General features: G+C 44.4%; 1 protein-coding gene across 13 annotated transcripts in view; it reads left to right on the top strand.

Annotated features, from left to right (window-relative positions):
* CTNND2 (catenin delta 2) overlaps nucleotides 1–22,111 on the top strand; it is a 526,223-nt gene that overhangs the window by 250,528 nt on the left and 253,584 nt on the right. For all 13 annotated transcript variants that reach the window (XM_072153023.1, XM_072153024.1, XM_072153031.1 and 10 more), the window contains one exon: nucleotides 3,383–3,515. In XM_072153023.1, coding sequence (XP_072009124.1) covers nucleotides 3,383–3,515 — 133 coding nt within the window. The remainder of the gene's footprint in view (nucleotides 1–3,382; nucleotides 3,516–22,111) is intronic.

The following is a 22,111-nucleotide window of genomic DNA, read 5'->3' as shown; positions in this document are numbered from 1 at the left end:
AGATGGCACAGGTGGACGATCATGGGGGAGTGACCCCCGGCAGGCTGTTTAAATGCAACAGTTGCGCTAACCTCTGCATTTAACGAGTTGAACTCTCTCTGACCACGGAATGATCCCATACCTGTGGAATCCATCTTAATAATCCTATGCCTTTATTTTTATTGTCAGACACCTCCTTCCATGCAAAAAGTTACCTTTAGGAATAGGCAAATGAGGCTATAATGCTTTGGAGGGCCTTAGGGCTTAAATTCCACAGCAGTAACAATGCTTCCCACCTCACTACCATTATACCTAATTGTTCTGACACTCTCTCTCTCTGTCCCTGTAAACGAGTTGCCAGACAAACTCTTTGCTACATTAACCTGGACGCAGGGAGGTCCTTTTCAACTTTTATTAATATGAACAGTGTAAAACTACACGAAAATAACAGGGTTCATTACAAAGTATAAGTCAGTACATCACATTATGTAAGATACTATATATAATATATATAGTATAAGCTGAGGCACCTAATTTTAACAAAAAAAACTGGGAAAACATATTGACTCGACCAAAAGCCGAGGGTGGGAAATGCATTGGTTGCATGCCCACCAGTATATAGCCAGCAGCCGCCTCCTAGTATATAGCCAGCAGCCCCCTTGTATATAGCCAGGCAGTGCCGCCTAGCATATAGCCAGTGCCAGTGTGTTCCAATGGCGGCACACACACTATGAGGTCGGCAAGCTTCTGACATCATGGTGTGTGTCAGGCTTGCGGGTAGTGGATCCACTGCAGACGATGACTCAAGCCACTACCTGGGACCGGAGTCTAAGTGGTACCCGGTTTTCACCAGAGCCTGCCGCAAAGCGGGTTAGACAAGCTGCGGCGTGGTACCACCAGGTCGTTCCTCAGGCGTGACTTGTCTGCAGTGACGGCCAACGTTGAGGTACAAGAACGGCAATCAATCTCGTGGTCAAAGTCCAGGCACAAAGTCAGGGCAGGCGGCAAAGATGCAACGTCAGAGTTCAATCCGGGGTCAGCAACAGGAGGTCCAAGCAGAGGGGTACAGGAACACAGCACACAGGACAGCAGCATGGAGGATCACTGGTACACGGGAACACGGAGGAGCTCAGGTAACACAGAAACACGGAGGGACACAGGAACGCAGGAGACACAGGAACAGTAAAGCTTTCTCTCTGGCTGTGAGGCACAAAGATCCAGCAAGAGATACAGGAAGAGGCAGGCTTAAGTAGTTTTAGTGAAAATGGCCAGCGCCAATTAGTGGCGCGCTGGCCCTTTAAATTTGCCGAAGGTGGCGCGCACGCGCCCTAGGAGGCGGGGACACGCGCGCTGTGCTGCCGGAGCCGTCGTGGTAACAGGACGGGGTAAGTAAGAAGCCGGGGGACCGGGGCAGCCGTGAAGCGCGGCACGGGTGCCCCTGCGACCGGGGAGGGAGGTCACAGAGGCACCCGTGACCGTGCTGCAAGCCAAAGACAGAGTTGGGGCTAAAGACGGAAGAGGACAAGGGGCGTCAGAAAAGTGAGTACAGAGGTCTTTTTTTTCATTGACTCGAGTATAAGTCAAGTTAGGGTTTTTCAGCACATTTTTTGTGCTGAAAAACTTGGCTTATACTGAAGTATATACGGTATTTATTAATTTCAGGGGGGGCTGTATATTTATCACTGGGGTCTGTTTATTAATTGTGGGTGGGGGGCTGTATATTTATCACTGGGGGGGCTGTATATATTGGGGCAGATTTATCAAGTGTCGGAAAATCTGAATATTTCTAGTTGTCCATGGCAACCAATCACAGCTCCCCTTTAAAATATTCATGAGCCCTGGTAAAATGAAAGCTGAGCTGTGATTGGTTGCCATGGGCAACTAGAAATATTCTGACTTTCAGACCGCTTGATAAATCTGCCCCATTATTTACAAGGGTCTGTATATATTAATTACTGGGCCTTGAATACAAGAATATATTAACAAGTGCAGCTGCTGGCTAAACTAACTAGATGTATTCCTGAGTAGGCATGACACTCTCATTCTTGTCCTTCAGGTATGTTGGAATCAGCGGGATCTTATGATATTGTCAGGCATCACAGTTTGTTGTATTCAGGTGCTGGATGTCCAGTGAGCGAGATATCAATGTGTACCATGTATTGCATGTGTTTGTGTGTGCAGTATAAGTGTGCATTATATTTTGCAGTGCAGCAGTTGGCATATTCCCAGTGATGAACTATGTATGTGTCCAATACAAGTCAATAGGGCTATAAGCTAGACACTGTTTGGGCTAACTCATGGCCAAAGCACACTTTTGTGTACATCTGTGTTATGAGGTTCGACAGCAATTGAGGCATGTATGAGGAGGTTCTGCAGCAGCTGAGCCATATATGAGGAGGTTCTGCAGCAGCTGAAGTGTGTATGAGGAGGTTCAGCAGCAGCTGAGGCGTGTGTGAGGAGGTTCAGCAGCAGCTGAGGCGTGTGTGAGGAGGTTCAGCAGCAGCTGAGGCGTGTGTGAGGAGGTTCAGCAGCAGCTGAGGCATGTGTGAGGAGGTTCAGCAGCAGCTGAGACGTGTGTTAGGAGGTTCAGCAGCAGCTGAGGCGTTTGTGAGGCGGTTCAGCAGCAGCTGAAGCATGTAACATTCCTGTTTGGTGTCATCGGCTGGTTTGGGCTGTCACACTGATCACCAGTATTCTCCTCATACTCCTCCTCGGCTAAAAATACTCATGAAAAATAGAGTATTTTTTACTATCCTAGAAATAAATTAGTGACATGTGCTACCATGCTACATGAGCTACATATGTGTAGCTATACCATGTGTAGCTATAGTAGTTAAAGTAAGGTCTGCTGTTGAATTTCTGCTTTAGTATTTTACTGTCTGTAATTGTAAAAATGCATTTGTCTTTTTATTCGCTTTGTATTTACAGTACTTTACATTTAAGCACAAGCAGCTCTCAAATTCACATTTTGCTAAATGCACGTGGAGATGCATTCTGGTTCTCTGCTGTCCATTTTTTTTTAACAGTTTGCACACAATCCCATGTATTTCATGTGTTTGTGGGCTGGGCAGACCTGTTCTGCTGTCATTGGCACATGAGTGGGGCCCTGCTCTCAATACACAAGAGTCATTTTGGGACCTTTGTGAGTCCTAAAACCACAGTGAGAAAGAAGGCAGAAGAGACACATCCTCCATTCCCCAAGAAGCCTGATTCTAGTACCACATGCAGGAACTGATTTCCAGAATTGTAGGGGCTATTATATTTATACAGTCCAGGGCCCATCTCATTCTTAATATGCCCCTGACGGCATGATATAGCTATGACACTGTTAAAATGTAATCTTGTGTATTTTTGTACAAATTTTATATCAATTAGAATCACACGGTTTAAAATATATTTGCAGAGAGTTTGGTTGGAGAGATCCAGAACTTCCAGAAGTGATTCAAATGTTGCAACACCAGTTCCCTTCTGTACAGTCAAATGCAGCCGCCTACCTGCAGCACTTGTGTTTTGGAGATAACAAAATTAAAGCAGAGGTAAGCAAATGCCACATTGTCACAATATTTTATGTTAGACTAACTGATTTTAATGTTATTATTAACATAACCACTATAGGACATTATAATACTGCTTAATTGGGAGCATTTGGGGAGATGTGTCAATCTGTCTTTGGCAGAAAACTGGGGTAATTTGGCAGTTTTCCTAATTGACCGAAAAATGGATGCGCTTGCTGTAACAGTGGCCTGACAGAAAAAGCCAGTGCACCAGAAAATTAAATATTGTACTGAAGAAAACTAAACAGACTCATAGGAGTTACAAAATACAACTTGCCAGTATTAGGCTGGGCCCAAACCGCTGATTCCTGATGTGTAGTAGCCTCGTAATAAACACAAATTCTTGCATTGCTTGAGAATTTGCAATTATTTTACTGCTTCTTTATATGCTGTACATGTTTGTATACATGCTATATGTCTGTATATGATACTTTATGTATGTCTGTATATGTGATGTTTATATGCTTTATGGTGTTATTTACCATTAGGCATGCTCCTTGGGACACTTCTATGTATTTTTGGAGCTCTGCTGCCCATCAGATTCATTAAAGTGGCTGTGACCCTTTAACCCCTTACCGACATGTGACCTACTATTACGTCACATGCCAGCTGTGGGGGTATGGAGAGAGCTCATGGGCTGAGCCCTATCCATACGACTTGGGTGTACGCTGCATATTGCAGCAAACACCCACCGGTAACACCTGCAGTCGGTGATGGTACTGATCGCGGGTGTTAACCTCGGCAAAGCAATTGGTTGCTATGACAGCTTACCCATTAATTACAATGTGCGATTTTCACATTGTAATGAATGTTAAGGAAAATCCCCATATTGTAGTATGGCAGTATTTGGTAGGATCAATCAGACAACCGAGGGTTAAAGTACCCTAGAGGGTCTGAAAAATGGTAAAAATAAAAAAAGGTTAAAAAAATTTATATAAAAAAAACCCTCACCCCCTCGCAGTAAAAATCATAAACATGTTCGGTATCACCATGTCCCAAAATCGTTGATCTATAAAATATAATAACGGTTATTCCCAGCGTTTAACTCCGTAATGGAAAGTAGCGGCCAAAGTCGAAAATACCACTTTTTTGCCACTTTGAAAAAAATTCTACAAAAAGTGATCAAAAGGTCATACAGTGCTAAAAATGGTAGCTTTGAAAACATAATCAAAAGTAGCAAAAATTACACCATGCACAGCTTCGTACACTGAAGTATGAAAAAGCTATTAGCACCAGAAGATGGCAAAATGAAGAATTTTTTCTAGTACAGGAGGAATCAATATTTGTAAATGTATGAAAACATTATAAAACCTATACAAATTTGGTATCCCCATGATCACACCGACCCAAAGAATGAAGTAGACATGTCATTTGGGGCGCACAGTGAAAACCGTAAAATCCAAGCCCACAAGAAAAGGGCGCAAATGTATTTTTTCACCAATTTCACTGCCTTTGGAATTTTTTTCCCACTTCCCAGTACACGGCATGGAATATTTAATACCGTCACTATGAAGTGCAATTTGTTACACAGAAAACAAGCCATCATACAGCTCTTTAATTAAAAATAAAGTTATAGATTCTTAAGGTGGGGAGTAAAAAATGGAAACCAAAGAAAATGAAAAAAAGGGCCTCGGCAAGAAGGGGTTAATAAATGCTGTTATGGTCTACTTTCTGTTTTGTTTTTCAAAAAGTCTCAAAATGCAAAAAAAGTCCCTGCACATACACCAGCAGGGAATTGGAGTGACCATGAGACTTTTTGCAAAAGTCTCAAGTCATGAATCTGGCTTGGCACTAGCAGAAGTTCTATGCTTACACCAGATTAATGAAGAGGTGTAAATAAGCCTGTGAGACTTTTGAGCAGTGAAAAGTCTCAAAAAACCTCAAAATCACTAAAAAATCACTAAAAAAAAAAAACCCAGGAAAGCCAATGATAAATAACCCCCTTTGTGTGTATCTGCTGTATTTGGTATATGTTATGTATATGCTATTTGTGTATGTATATGGTGCAGGGTGTGCATGCAGCATAATCACAATTACATAAAGTATATGTATGTGTTTAGTGTGTTAACACAGTATATACACACCATATATGTTTACAGTATGTGTAATATGATGCATATGTACATGTATATTTGATTTGTATATAATGCATGTGTATTTAAGTGTTTGTATAAGATGTTTATACGTGTAAAAATATATAAATGAGTTTATAAATGTGCACTTAAGTGTAAAGAGGTGTGTATAAATGTATGTATGTGTGTAAGAATGTATAAATGTGTGTGTATTAGTGTAGAACTGTTTTTGTGTTTGTATATACGTATATAAATGTTCTTTTGAGTGTATAAATGTGTGTGATTGCATACATGTGTGAGCGTATAGATATATGTATTTTTTTATAAGGAGAAGAGGGACCCCATTCAGAAATTTGCTATGGTGCTCAGCCTCTCCTAGTTTTGCCCGTGGTGCCACCCCTACTAATTTTGACATGCAGTTTTTATCAGGACCTTATGAGTTTTGTGACCCACAGTGGGCTTTGCAAATATCAAGACTGGAGCCCAGAAGGTGTTGACGTCTCACAACCTGTCTACCCCTACTCCTTTGCAAGCAGTCCAAATACAGACTTTACCAAAGGGTCTATAGTGGCTAAGCCAATATAGACAAAACAAACTATGCCTGCTCACCATATTTCTGCTTTAAAACTTTGGATACTGCAGACAAATTTAGGGCTTTTACCACAGTTGCCAGTAGGGTGGATATTTGTCCTCCCAAACTACACCCTTCACTTTCCTATAGTTTATGTACAGCAGATTTCTACAACATTCATACAATTGAATGAGGCCTTTACTGCAACCTATGCATGGATTTATACAAGGAGCATTATACATTAAAAACAAAATACACCAAATAAAGGAGGTTTAGTAGGCATCAAAACAATACAGCCATATATGTGCCATTTATCTTAATGACAGACACTGTTTTATAAATATAGTTAAAAGGGTATTCCAGAAATAATCATAATTCTTATACAAATGGGTCCTTAAAGGAAACCTACCACAACAGATCTACGTATTAAGGTACATCCAGTAGCAGGTTCCTCTCATGTAGAGTTGCATAGCCCTTTTTAAGGCTAATTCTTTGGTGGCCCTTAACTTTTGTAAATTTTAATCACATAATATTCAAATTGTCTAAAGAGGCTACTGGGGCGTGGAGTAGCCGGAGCTGAGGCTACACGGCGCGGCTACTCCAAGTCCCAGTAGCCTCTTGTGTTCCGCCTACCCTGACATCTTCCGTGCGCTGCTCCTCCTAGCTGCGCACACTCTTCTGAGAAGCTAAAAAGGGCTATACAACTCTACATTAGAGGAACCTGCCACCAGATCTACCGTAATAGATAGGGTTCATTCACATGGCCGTCTGCGGGGACGTACATGCGGCCGCAAATTTGCAGCCGCATGTACGTCCCCATAGACGTCAATAGCGGCACGGCGCAGATCCGGGCCGCACACCGCAAAAAGATAGAGCATGCTCTATCTTTCGGCGTGTATGCGGCCGTGCGCCGCTATTCTCTATGGAGGGAGGAGGGGTCACCTCCTCCTCCACTCCAGCACACGGCGGTATGCCCGCATGGCGGGCGTACCGCGTGTGAATGGACCCATAGATCCATGGTGGTAGGTTTCCTTTAAAATATAAGCTAATATGTAATTAGTAGGTACTTAAAATTTTTCTCCCTTTAGCAGAAAAATGCTGTTGACATAAACTGTAATGTTGTATTATAGTGCTATTGGCCCTTTAATCAGTCTGTTGATTTTCTCTGAGCAGAACAGACACAGGACAGAAGATGGCAACTGGTCACATGTCCACATCACATGCCCTGCACCTGCCTGGTCATGTCATCATCACTATGTTTTACTGTAGTCGGTTGGATGCAGTGCATACAGTACGGCCACTGTTGTGGTGAGATGTCATCTCAGTGGGGCACGGTGCACTGATGGCAGTTATGTCATTACTATGCTAACACAGAGCAGGACAATCTATTAGATCATCACTGGGAGAAGAGGCTAAGAGGGAGGAGGAGTTACTGCGAACTAAAGAATCTTGGGACTTGTAGTTTCCAGTGGCGGCCATGTTGGTGATAACTCCAGCCCATAACATTTTGTAAATCATAAAATCAAAAATATTTAAGCTCTATTTTGTGAATAATGACATTGAGTTTTGTTATATTTATTTATAGCATTATGGGTTTTTGTATCAACGTTCATATTCCCGGAATAAAGGGGGTTTTCCCATGAAAGAAAATTATCAAATTTCGGTCCCCTAGTCATGTTATCACAATTTTACTTAGTTTTATTTCTGTTTACATTATGAGGGTACACGGTTTATACACACTTTTTGGCCTCTGAACATTGTACTAGTATCTGATACATACAAAGGGAGATGAGACAGATCTGAGATGATGAGATCCATGAGATGCCTATTACACACGATGACACAATCAGCTTTCCTACATCACTGCTATTCTAAAAAAAACCCGATCTGCTGCGCCTTCCTACTGTGCCTTCCCAGATAAAGAACTTATCTGCCTGTAGCTTGTAGTTCCCCTCATGCTGCCGTCAAGAATTTAGATCCTGTGTGTCAGGGTGCATCAGTGAGTGAGCACCGTCCTGGACTGCAGGGGGCGGGACTAGAGGCAGAGAGCAGAGAAAGAGAGAAAAACTCGGCTCCACGGTCGTCACACAGAAATAGAAGATGGCGGCCCTGTCCCTAAGTCAGAAGTTATAGTTTCATGTCTGGGGGCAACTGAAATTGTGTACACCAGGACTGATAGAGACTGGGTTGGATTCTGTGAAATTCTGTATTTTTGTTAATAACAGTTAAAAACTTTTCTTCGTAAAAATACACCTGTAATATTAATACTGTATATAATATCTATTGATTAGTTTAGCTTGCTCCAGATATTTGCTCCACATTGTAACTTTTTCAATGGGGTCTCCCATAAACAACATTTATTGCCAATTTTACAGAATAGGATATAAAAGTCATGATAGTGCGGGTGGAGTAAGTCCCATTGTGTTCAGAAATGTATCCCCTGTCCTGTGAATTGGAACACTGTACACGGCATACAGCAAAACCTCTCTGAATAAGCACCTCTTCAACACAGGAATTACTTAAAATAATTTTTAGTTCCAGCATACATTATGTATACTGGCCATCTTTTTTGAGAATTTCTAAAGGTTTTTTCCCTCTTCTCACCCAATTTAAAGGACATCTACCACCGGATCAAGGATTGTAAACCAAGCACACTGATATGCTAATATGTTCCCCCTCTGGCATAATCTGCTCTTCTTTAAGATTCTAATGCTTTTGTTTTTAAGACAAAAAGGCTTTAAAAACTATGCAAATGAACCTGAGAGTTTCCAGTGTGCATTAACACATTGGGGCATATTTACTTAACTCTCCTTGATTTTGCAACACAAATTGAAAGTTAAATCCCACAGTTTGTTCGACCAGTTGGATCGTCTGACGGCCCGCCCCCTGATTTCTGTCACATAAAAGCCAATCCAAAATCCAATCACGTGCGACACAATCGCCTTCTAAATCCCTGCCCAAGCGGCGCAATCCCTGAAAACGTCAGAAAACCTTAGGGAAATGCGGCCGTGGGACCCTTAGTAAATAAGCCCCATTGTCTTTGCTTTTCGTTTGCATCAAATTTATGTCACATTTACATGTGCCGTTTGCGCTTATGTGGTGTTTGTTTGTCTCATTTGCGTGCATTTCTGCTTACACGGCGTCTGCTTCTCATTCAAAAGGTGTTTGCATTTATGTTGTGTCTAATTTTACCACCAAAAATGGGAAAAACCTATTGACTCGAGTATAAGCCGAGGGTGGGAAATGCATTGGTCACAGCCTCCCTGTAGACAGCCAGCCAGCCCTCTGTAGTAGACAGCCAGCCAGCCCTCTGTAGTAGACAGCCAGCCAGCCCTATGTAGTAGACAGCCAGCCAGCCCCCTGTAGTAGAGAGCCAGCCCCCAGTTTGCCTAGCACTTAAAAAAAATAAACTTACATACTCACCTTTGGGTAGTCCCGATGTTCAGCACGGCTCCCCGATGCTTGGCGTGTCTCCTCTTCTGTCCTCTCTGCGATGCTCCAGTCCCCACAGCTCCTCTTTTGTCTGCTGGCGGAGATGTGACCATGTGCTTTATGCGCATGCGGCCATGAGCACTATGATGCGACCGCTGATGACATCATAGCATGCGTCAGACGCGGCTCTGCCGGCTGTTACAGCAGACAGAAGAGGAGCCGCGGGGACTGGAGCATCATGGAGAAGATAGAAGAGGAGCCACGCTGTATTGACTCATATATAAGCCGAGGTGAGGTTTTTTGTGCTGAAAAACTCGCCTTATGCACAAGTATATACAGTATTTTATCAGGGGTGGCCCCACTGTGTTCAAAGTGCTGCCCATTTTGTTGGAATATCGAAGCAACCCTCTTCTCCCACTCTTGACACGCTGATAACAACACTGCAGAAGAAATGCTAGCACAGGCTTCCAGCATCCCTTGTTTCAGAGGCTGCACATTGCATATCTTCACAGCATCAGTGTGTCAAGAGTGGAAGTAGAGGGTTACACTGACAATCCAACACAATTGGAAGCACTTTGGACACATTTGGTTATAAACTCGTAAATAACTAATGAAAGAATAAAGTTATGTTAAAACCAAGAACAGCCTTGTTTTTCTGGTCTTTCTCAGTAAGTTTGATGTGTTAGATGACCCTCTTCCCCCTGGAAAAAATAGTTGGATCTAAAATGTCTGACTTCAAAATGGCCACCAAGGTCAACACCCATCTTGAAAAGTTTCCCCCCTCCCATATACTAATGTGCCACAAACAGGAAGTTGATATCCCCAACCATTCCTATTTTATTCAGGTGTATCCATATAAATGACCCACCCTGTATATGATTATTGCAATGTAATAGTGTAAGTGAGCAGTTGTAAACATTAAAAAATAAAAAAAATTAAAATATTCATAAGCCCCCATGAAATATAAAACCACAAATTACATAAAGTGAAAAACATCCCGTACAATAAAAATAAGTTATATTTTTTTGTCCATCTTGACACATTATAAAAATGAATTAAAAGCAAACAAAGTCATATGTACTTTGTTTTGCAAAACCCATCCCATAGTTTCATAGATGAAAAAATGTAAATGTTAGGAATCCTAGAAGATGTTGATGCAAAAAACAAGTGATTTTTACCCAAATTAGTTTTTATATAGTTATATATTTTACCAAAATAATATAATGAGGTTATCTTTGTAGCTGTACTGATCCAGAATAAGCTAAGAATAAAGCTATCTCTGGGTACACGCGTTGCACAACTTGTTAGGAACTGAAATGGCATACTAGTAGAAATCATGTTGACCTTTATGCAAACCATTTCACATTAACCATTTGAAAGCTCCTGTGAGGTCCAAAACCTCCCTTACTGAGTAACTTTAGGGGTGTAATTTACAGAATCCAGTGTCATGTGTTTAAGGATTTGTATTCTGCTTTAATTTCAGAGCCTTCTAAGTTGTCAGCCTGTGCTGTGTAAGTCAACAAAGTATTCCTCAAATGCCCATCCTTCTTTTACTCCTGAACCATAGAGTATTTTCAGGTAAAAGTTTGGGGCCACGTTTATAGTGTTTATAAAATCATGACCCTATTATTGCATGGCATGGCATATTAAGTAGAGAGATGACTTTTTCATAGTTGCACAGTCTGCATACAAGATATTGGGCACTAACAGTGTCTGACTAAAGTGAGTGCCTAGGACCCACCAGTGTACAGCTACAGGCAAATTTTACCTGATACCATTTCACAAATATACGCTAATACATAGCTGACCCACATCTAGCATTCTAGCCCTTGCATTATGGTCATAGGATCCCGGTTGGTAACCTTATGGCTAATCTTTGTCTTTTAGCTAGGCACTCTTAGCTCTCTGAGCCATGAAGTAACAGATCTCCAGCATAGTATCATTGTGGAAAAAAAAGTCCATCAAGTCCAACCATTAATAATTAAACAAATGTTTTTTCCCCATAACCCTTGATATTTTTGCTCTGCAGAAAGGCATCCAGGCCTCTTCTGAACATGTACATAGAGTCCGCCATAACATCTCCATAGTCTTACAGTAAAAAATCCCCTTCTATAGCGATGGTAGAACCGCCTTTCCTCTAGGCATAGATGCCCCACCTTCTCTAGGTCACAGACCTAAGTATAGATTTTTGGAGAGATCCTTGTACTGCTGTTCAGGTTTTTGTACATTGTAATGAGGTCTCCCCTCAGCCATCTTTTTCCAAAACTGAATAACCCAAATTTTGCAATCTGTCATTGTATTCTAGTCCCCCCGATCCCCGAATAATCTTGGTTGCTCTCCTCTGCGCCCGTTCCAATTCCACTATGTCTTTTTTATAAACTGGTGCCCAAAAGTGGTGGGATGGAATCCTTGTGAGCTGTGGTGGGCAGTGGTGACAGAATTAGTTAGAGACCTGATGGCAGGTGTCTTTTAAGTACAACATGGCATGAAAAAACTTTCTAAAAATCATTGGGGTTAGGTTAAACATTTATATACATACGGTGGAGCCTATTGTCTGAGGTGAGGGACCATCCCTTTAAATCGTAAATGCGATGTGACATGCAACGCAGATGAATTATATGCACCCCTAGGATATGTATGCACCAATATTCGGCTCAAAATAAGACGAAGGCTTAATAAGCCGAAACGCGCGTCGGGGCAGGAGCTACTCGGGTCACGCTGTTTGAGATTATCCACATGGGTAAGGACACAATTGCATTTATATCATATATATTTCTCAAACCAAAGGCATTTTCTTGACATTTGGACACATGTGCAATATTATGTCGTGACTATACGGGCAGAGCTTCTTTCTGTGTATCTCATCTTCTGCTGTAATCAGTTTTAAAAATATTTTTGTTATAGATTTTAACTAAGTTTAATAAAGTTTATTGTTAATTCAACAAATTTAGTCTTGTATAATTTGGCTTGATCTCCGGTTGGGGACACAATAGGTCATATGTATTAGGTTAAACATTCTAAAGTTATTACCAAATCAAGTGCCAAGTAAAAGCTGATCACTGATTGGTTGCCATGGGCCCCTTTCACACTTACGTTGCAGATCACGTCAGAGTCTGATCAGGGCGAAATCAGGGATTTGGTCAGTGAAAAACTGACATTTTTCGATAGAGTTCAATAAGTTCTTGGTCAGAGTTTGTTCAGTGTCTCAGTTTTTCATGCACGTTTTCAATGCATTTTCAATGCAATTTCAAAGCGTTTTTCACGTGGAGATAACATGCGTGAAAAGGACTCAGGAATGAGCTGTATCTTTTCTATGGCACTTGATTCATGAAAAACTCATCGCACCTGCATTGGACTTGCATGTGTCTCAGAGTGCAAGCATCTTCATAGACACGTATGGTGCATTTTTCACGCGCATGACTTGCAAAAGTAGAGCATGCTGAGATTTAAATGTGTGTAAAAAAAAAATGCGTGTGTGTGAAAAAAAATGCAAGTATGAAAAAGTCCATTGATTACAATGGGCCAGAGTGCAATGCAAGTTCTGCGCGTCAAAAGCAAATGTGAAAGGGGCCTTAGTTATGGACCTACATACCAGTGGCCAAATTTCCCAGATGGAAACTTGAGGCACAGTTACCTAGTGGACAACCACATCTTCTCCCCAAAACATTGTCAGGGCCAGAGGTCCATCTTTTGTTAGTCTGATGTCGTTGTCTGTCTTGGGCTTTAACCAGATTCGAGAGAGTCTGGGCCCAGAATGAGCTCAGTCATTCATATATCAATTCGGCGGAAGGATTAGCAACTAAGCATCCCTACAAGACAAGTATCTGGGGTTAAGCCCATAATTACAATAGAACTGCTAATGTCAGGCTTGCGGGTTGTGGATCCTCTGGACCACTGCAGACGATGACTCAAGCCACTACCTGGGACTGGAGTCTAAGTGGTACCCGGTTTTCACCAGAGCCCGCCACAAAGCGGGTTAGACAAGCTGCGGAGTGGTACCACCAGGTCGTTCCTCAGGCGTGACTTGTCTGCAGCGGCGGCCAAGGTTGAGGTACAAGAACGGCAGTCAATCTTGTGGTCAAAGTCCAGGCACAGGGTCAGGGCAGGTGGCAGAGATGCAACGCCAGAGTCCAATCTGGGGTCAGCAACAGGAGGTCCAAGCAGAGGGGTATGGGAACACAGCACACAGGAAAGCAGTACGGATGATCACTGGTACACAGGAATATGGAGGAGCTCAGGTAACACAGGAACACGGAGGGACACAGGAACGCAGGAGACACAGGAACACAGGAGACACAGGAACGCAGGCAAATCGCAGTAAAGCTTTCTCTCAGGCTGTGAGGCACAAAGATCCGGCAGGGCTTGCAGGAAGAGGCAGGCTTATATAGATTTGGGCAATATGGCCAGCGCCAATTAATGGCGCACTGGCCCTTTAAATCTGGAGAAGGAGCCGCGCGCGCCCTAGCAGTCGGGGACGCACGCACGCGCACAGCGGAGGGGAGCGAGCAGGGAGCCGGGACAGGTGAGACGCACTGGCGGGGGCAGAGCAGCACGGGTGAGCCCGCAACCCGCAATATGGGCCGCGGGACCACCCGTGACAGTACCCACCTTCGACCTCCCCCTCCTCCTGGGCTGGAGGAATCTCTGCAGGAGATCACGATCCAATATATTGTCCTCAGGCTCCCACAACCTCTCTTCTCGCCCGAGTCCCTTCCAGTCAGCCAAGAAGAACCGCTTCCCCCTTACCGTCTTCATGTTCAGGATCTCTTTTACCTCATAGGTGTTGCTGGAGTACGCCACAGGAGTGGGTGGAGGAACCTGCCGGGAGAAGCAATTCAGAATGACAGGTTTCTGCAGGGAGACATGGAAAGAATTTGGGATGCGCATAGTAGGAGGAAGGCAGAGTTTATACGCCACTGGATTAATGCACTGTAACACCTCGAATGGTCCCAGAAAACGTGGGCCCAGCTTGTAACTGGGGATTTTCAAGTGGACATACTTGGATGACAGCCACACTTTGTCACCTGGAGAGAATATGGGAGGAGACCTGCATTTCTTGTCCACTTGAGTTTTTGAGCGGGCGGACGCCTGAAGTAAAGACAGACGAGTCTGTTCCCAGATGGATTTGAGGTCTTCTACCAACTCTTCCACAGCAGGAGCATCAGCAGACACGGAGAGAGGAAGAGGTGGTCGTGGATGTCTCCAATAGACATTGAAGAAAGGAGTGGCACCGGCAGACTCAGAGTCCAGGGAGTTGTAGGAGAACTCTGCCCATGGGACCAGTCGTCCTGTCGGGCGGAGACAAAATGGCGGAGATAACAGCCTAAGATCTGATTAACCCTCTCGACTTGTCCATTAGACTGAGGGTGATACGCTGAGGAAAAGTCCAATTTCACCTGGAGTTGGCTGCACAGAGAACGCCAGAACCGGGAAACAAACTGAACTCCACGGTCAGATACTATGTACCGGAGAAGACCATGAAGCCGGAAGATGTGAGTGAAGAACAGATTGGCAAGGCGAGGAGCAGACGGTAGACCTGGCAGCGGAACAAAATGAGACATTTTGGAGAACCGATCAGTTACCACCCAGATGACAGTAATCCCAGAGGAACAGGGAAGGTCTGTGACAAAGTCCATGGCCACGTGAGTCCACGGGCAACTGGGTATCGTCAACGGCATCAGGAGACCGGCAGGTTTGAGGCGTGATGGTTTATTACGAGCACGAGAGATGCAGGAAGCCACAAAATCCCGTGGGCTAAGGAGCGCTGCACCCCAGGATGCCCGGCCACAGGAGAACAATGTCCCCAAGTCAAAATCATCTTCCGAAGAACAGGTCGGACATAAGTCTTGCCAGGAGGGAGCTGCCTGAGGTCTACTGGAACAGGCACAACCAGTCGTTCAGGAGGGATGATATGCCGAGGAGCCGGTTCTTCCCCAATAACATCAGAGGCACGTGAGAGGGCATCTGCCTTGGTGTTCTTCTCAGCTGGACGAAAATGGATCAAAAAATTAAAACGTGAAAAGAAAAGGGACCAGCGGACTTGTCTTGGATTGAGACGTTGAGCAGTCTGGAGGTACAGGAGATTCTTGTGGTCAGAATATACACTGACCAGGTGATGAGCTCCTTCCAGAAGATAGCACCACTCTTCCAAGGCAAGTTTAATAGCCAGGAGTTCCCGATCTCCTATGGAGTAATTCTTCTCAGCCGCAGAGAAAGTTTTGGAAAAGAAACCACAGGTAAGTGTTCGGCCTTAAGCACCTACCGAGGAGGCGTCAACCTCAAGTTGGAATGGTTTCTCTAAATCTGGCCGCGTCAGAACAGGAGCAGAGGCGAAGGCAGACTTCAGTCTTGAGAATGCTTCCTCAGAAACTGGTGGCCAGTGTCTGGGATAGCACCTTTTTTAGTTAGGACCACAATGGGAGATACGAGGGAAAAGAAGTGAGGAATGAATTGCCGGCAATAATTTGCAAAACCAAGGAATCTTTGTATGGCATGAAGTCCCACTGGGCGAGGCCACTGAAGTACCGCAGACCACTTGGTTGGATCCATTTGTAGGCCTTTATCGGAGATTATGTATCCTAGAAACGGAAGGCTCTTTTGATGGAATTGGCACTTCTCCAGTTTAGCATAGAGACGATTGGCCCTTAGGCGCCTAAGAACTTGACGTACATGCACTTGATGAGACTCCAGATCAGGAGAGAAGACCAAGATGTCATCTAAGTAGACAACGACACAGGTGTATAGCAGGTCTCTGAAAATTTCGTTCACAAATTCCTGAAACACTGCAGGCGCATTACTCAGTCCAAAGGGCATGACCAGGTACTCAAAGTGCCCATCTCAGGTGTTAAAGGCGGTCTTCCATTCATCGCCCTCCTGGATGCGGAGAAGATTATAGGCCCCTCTAAGGTCCATTTTAGAGAAGACTTTAGCACCACGGAGGTGGTCAAAGAGTTCCGTGATCAAAGGCAATGGTTCTTTACTGTCACCTTATTGAGGCCCCGATAGTCAATGTAGGGGCGAAGAGATCCATCTTTCTTGGCCACAAAGAAAAACCCGGCAGCAGCAGGAGAAGAGGATTTGCGGATGAACCCCTTCTGCAGATTCTCCTTGATGTAGGCCGACATGGCCACAGTTTCAGGCACGGACAGCGGGTAAACTCGACCTTGTGGCGGTGATGTTCCTGGCAGCAGTTCAATAGGGCAATCGTACGGACGATGCGGTGGTAAGGTCTCCGCTTGCTTTTCAGAGAAGACATCAGCATAGTCCAGGTAAGCAGTGGGAAGACCCTTCAGAGACTTGGGAGACAAGGAGGAGGGTATAGTAGAGGCTGGACGGAGAGCCCTGAGACAGCGGGACTGGCATTCAGGACCCCAGCGAAGAACCTCCTCAGTCTGCCAGTTGAGAACAGGTGCATGTCTCTGCAGCTACGGAAGTCCCAATAGGACGGAGGAAGTGGAGCGGGGAAGTACATAGAAAGACAGTCTCTCCATATGCAGGGCACCAACTTGCAGACACAGTGGTTCAGTGCGATACTGGACTGGATCAGAGAGCATCTGACCACTGACCTAAGAGATGACCAGGGGCTTCTTGAGGTGGATTACTGGGATGTGATGCTGTGAGACCAGTGCAGCATCCACAAAATTTCCTGCGGACCCGGAGTCCAAGAAGGCACACACTTGGAACTGGCTGCTAATACCAACGCTGAGGAGCACGGGATTGATAAAATGTGGAGAAGCTTTGCACACACCTAGGGACGCTTCTCCCAAGAACCCTAGGTGGTGGCTTTTCCCGAACGTTGGGGACGGACAGGACACGTCCTGATGAAGTGTTCAGGACTCGCACATTAGAGGCAGAGGTCTCCCTGTCGTCTTCTGTTGCGTTCCTAGGAAGAGAGTCTGGCTCTGTCCACCTCCATAGGCTCTTCGGCAGGAGGTACAACCGGAGACTGAAGCGGCCTCTGGAAGACAGGAGCCAGACGAGGAAGACGTCTTGGACGAGCTTGGGGCTGCTCGAGGAGAGACTCTTCGGCACGCTCTCTAATTCGCACGTCTATCCGGGTGGCCAGAGAGATTAGACCACTCAGAGTGTTTTTCAGATCACGAGCGGCCAGAGCGTCTTTCACATGGTAGGAGAGACCCTTTTTGAAAGCTGCGGACAGGGCCGCGTCGTTCCAAGAGAGCTCCAAAGCCAGTGTGCGGAACTGCACGGCATACTCTCCAACAGATGAATTGCCCTGATGCAGATTCAACAACGCAGTCAGGAGCTGAATCCTGACCATAAGCAAATCTTGATCATTCATCACAATAGCAACACTAGGGGTCGGAAGCTACCTCCGGGGCATTTCTGAAAAACTGCATGACAGGGTATAAGCCATAACACTTTTGCTGCCAGGATGGCAGGTGTAAAAAAACAACGCCCTGCTTGCCTGCCTGGGAGATAATCTCTTAGCATTATCCTGATACAGGTCAATAATCACCGTAATTCAGTGTTTAGCCTTTTCTAGGAAGTGTCTCTATTCATTAAACGCCCATTTAATGGCCATGTCTTCATAGTTGCCCACAGCAAAATTACACTTATAGGAGGAGAACATCCTTGAGAAAAAACTGGAGATTGGTTAGAGAGTCTGGACCCTCGGACAAAATGGCTCTCACTCCAACCACTGAGGCGTCAACCTCTACCACAAAATGTTGATTCAATCATGTAAAATCAAGACAGACACATTCATAAAGCTATTCTTTAGCTGTACAAATGCTTAACTCAATCTCTGGAGACAATGGGGCGGATTTATCAAGCTGTCTGAATATTTCTAGTTGCCCATGGCAACCAATCACAGCTGAGCTTTCATTTTACCAGTGCTCAAGAATATTTTAAAGGGGAGCTATGATTGGTTGCCATGGGCAACTTGAAATATTCTGACTTTCATACAGCTTGATAAATCTGTCCCAATTTGGTTTCATCAGCACCTTTCCTAGTAAGAACTGTCAACGGATTAACTTGTACAGAAAATATTTTTATATGTAGTATATGTGTGGGCCACAATAGTGGATCCTCATATAGGAAGAATAGAGGTTTATTTTTTCAGTGCTGTGTACATTTCAGTAATGGGAGGATCTCTGCTGTGGACTTTTCATTAATATGTTGGGGGGAATCTCTGCTGTGGACATTTTGTGAAGGGGGCTCTGCTGTAGACCTCTAAAGGAGTGTATCTGCAGTGGACATTTTATTAAAGGGGAACATCTGCAGTGGACATTTCATTAAAGGTTGTTATGGCGGACTCTAGGTAAATGTTCAAAAGAGGTCTGGATGCCTTTCTGGAGAGAAAAAATATCACGGGTTATGGGGATAAAACATTTATTTAATTCTTAATGGTTGGACTTGATGGACTTGCGTCTTTTTCCGGCCTCATATACTATGATACTATCGAAGGCCGCCTCTGCTGTGGACATTCCATTTAAGGCAGGCTCTGCTGTGGACATTTCAATAAAGGGGGGCTCTGCAGTGGACATTTCAATAAAGGGGGGCTCTGCAGTGGACATTTCAATAAAGGGGGGCTCTGCAGTGGACATTTCAATAAAGGGAGGCTCTGCAGGGGACATTTCAATAAAGAGGGGCATCTGCAGTGGACATTTAATTAAAGGGGGGCATCTGAAATGGACTTTTAATTAAAAGGGGGGCATCTGCGGTGGACATTTCATTAAAGGTCGGCTCTGCAGTGGACATTTAATTAAAGGTCGGCTTTGCAGTGGACATTTCATTAAAGGTCGGCTCTGCAGTGGACATTTCATTAAAGGTCGGCTCTGCAGTGGACATTTCATTAAAGGTCGGCTCTGCAGTGGACATGTTATTAAAAGGGGCCCATGCTTTGGTCATTTCTGTAAAGGACGCCCCTGCTGTGGACATTTCTGTAATAGGGGGTGATCTCTGCTGTGGACATTTAATTTTAAAGGGGGAATTTCTGCAGTGGACATTTTGTGAAGGGGGGCCCTGCTGTAGACCTCCAAAGGGGTGCATCGGCAGTGGACATTTCATTAAAGGAGGTATCTGCAGTGGACATTTCATTAAAGGAGGTATCTGTAGTGGACATTTCATTAAAGGAGGTATCTGCACTGTCTGGGCGATCTCTACTGGACAGTAGTCGGGGTGGAGGGTTTCATGAAGTTAGGAAATGTTATCTGCTTACCTAAATAGATGGGTTATAAGATCACTTTTCAAGTTCATCATTAAATTACTTTTATGAACAGTACAAGATTAAGGATATAGAGTAGTACTTAAGTCCTAACATCCAGGCATATGTCGGTTTGGAGGTTGGATGGAGGCTCTAGTCATGTGAACAGCCCAGGGCCCATGGGACACTTAACCCGCCACTGGTGGCCCAATCAGGAGAAAATGTAAGGATATCATTGAAATAAACCACATGTTGACCCAGCAAATCCCAGAAAATATCATTAGGAGCACTGCACAAGCCAAAAGCCATCACAGGATATTCAAACACCAGTGGCGTAACTACAGCCGTAGCAGCCGTAGCGTCTGCTACGGGGCCCGGAAGGTCCAGGGGCCCGTGGCGCACGGGCAATTTAAAACAAATCATGGCCGTGCTCCCGGGCTACTTCATTACAGGGTCCCGTCAGGCAGACAGGGGATGGGAGTGTTGCTTAATAATTTTATGCTCTCCCCCACCCCCAGGTGGCGCAAACTTGTTCTCCCATAGCCAGGGTCTAATTATCTTACTTCCATACTCGGATGAAAGTCCCCTCCAGGCCGGACACATAGTCCTGCAGGGAGTGGTGGAGGAGGTAGCACTGCAGGTGCCTGGGCTGTTAAAGGTGATGAGGCCGCTGAGTCTGTGCGCTGGAAGTCCGCCCTGTGCTCCCTCTAGCCACCGCTCCTCCTCGGAGCATGGGCCCTGCAGGATCCCCACCATGAACATCAGCTCACACAGCAGCAGCAGCACGGATCCCTGGGCCATGTTCTGCTGCACTGACTGAAAACAGCGATCCTGAGCTGCCAGGGCATCGGGAATCCCCTGCCACACAGCAGGCAGTACAGGCCGGCCAGGGAGCTGCACTATCCCAGGAACTGGGTCCTAGGAGGAGGAGCCCGAGTACAGCAACAATCAGCCAGGAGATTCTCTTCAAATTTTTAACAGACCTCTGCTTGTTGACAATTAATTGAACTCCCCCTTCTCTGGATCGTGCCCTGACAGCAAACAGAGAAAGTAAAGATGTAAAGTAAAGGTTAATCAGTGTGCAGTGACAGGTGGGATGCAACTGTCACAAACCCCCAGTTTAGAAGTGGCCCAACTTATCTGCTATTTTGGAGTAGAGAGGTGCAGAACCCCAACACAGAGAGGATGCTACTGGTAAGTCTGCAGCTGCCTTTTCCCCTCCATGTATACATGTATGTTTCTATCTATCTATCTATCTATCTATCTATCTATCTATCTATCTATCTATCTATCTATCATCAATCTCATATATAGCTATCATCAATCTATATATCTATCTTATATATAGCTATCTGTTGTATGTGTGCGTTTATGTATATGAAATATAAGTGTATATGATGCATATATGATGTATTGTGTGTATATAATATATGTAAATGTTCATAATATCTATATACTTTATGTATGTGTGTAAGTTCTGTAGTCGAAAGTGCTAGCAATAGGCTAGCATTTGCGATTATTTCAGGGCCTCTGCCAATAAATATGCCCCAATGTGTGTATATGATGTGTGTATAATATATATGTATATAAGTGTAAATATTGGGGCAGATTTATCAAGCTGTCTGAAAATCAAAATATTTCTAGTTGCCCATGGCAACCAATTACAGCTCCCCTTTAAAATATTCATGAGTACTGGTATAAAGAAAGCTGAGCTGTAATTGGTTGCCATGGGCAACTAGAAATATTCTGACTTTCAGACACCTTGAAAAATCTGCCACATTATGTTTATTTGTATATATGTATATGATTTATATATATATTGGATGTGTACATACTGTGTGTGTATATACTTTATAAGTTTGCATATAATATATGTATCAGTACAAGAATGTGTGTATGAATTTATACATGTGTAAGAGTGTATTAAAGGGGTTATCCGGGTTTAAAAAATGTCTTATGGCCGGGTTGGGGAGGGCTATTTAAACACAATAAACATGTACTTACCTCGTCCAGCGCTGCCGATGTCCCGCGCCGTGGCCGTGCGCCGGTTTCATTACAAGTGCGACACCATCTCCCAGCGCTTACAACGCTGAGAGATAGGGATGGATGGGAGGAGCCATCCACATCGCGGACCGGAAGCTCCCTGTGTCCGTCTTCTGTGCCCCTGTAAACAAACAGGGGCAAGGATCGAAGGGACCGCAGCGCGGGACATCAGCGGCGCCGGGCGAGGTAAGTACATGTTTATTATGTTTAACTAGCCTGCCCCATCCCGGCCATAAGTAATTTTTAAAACCCGGATAACCCCTTTAATATGTGTATGAGTATAGAACTTTGTGCA

This window comes from Engystomops pustulosus, chromosome 5, assembly GCF_040894005.1.
Source record: "Engystomops pustulosus chromosome 5, aEngPut4.maternal, whole genome shotgun sequence".
Taxonomy (NCBI): domain Eukaryota; kingdom Metazoa; phylum Chordata; class Amphibia; order Anura; family Leptodactylidae; genus Engystomops; species Engystomops pustulosus.
This window is presented reverse-complemented; position numbering and strand designations above follow the sequence as displayed.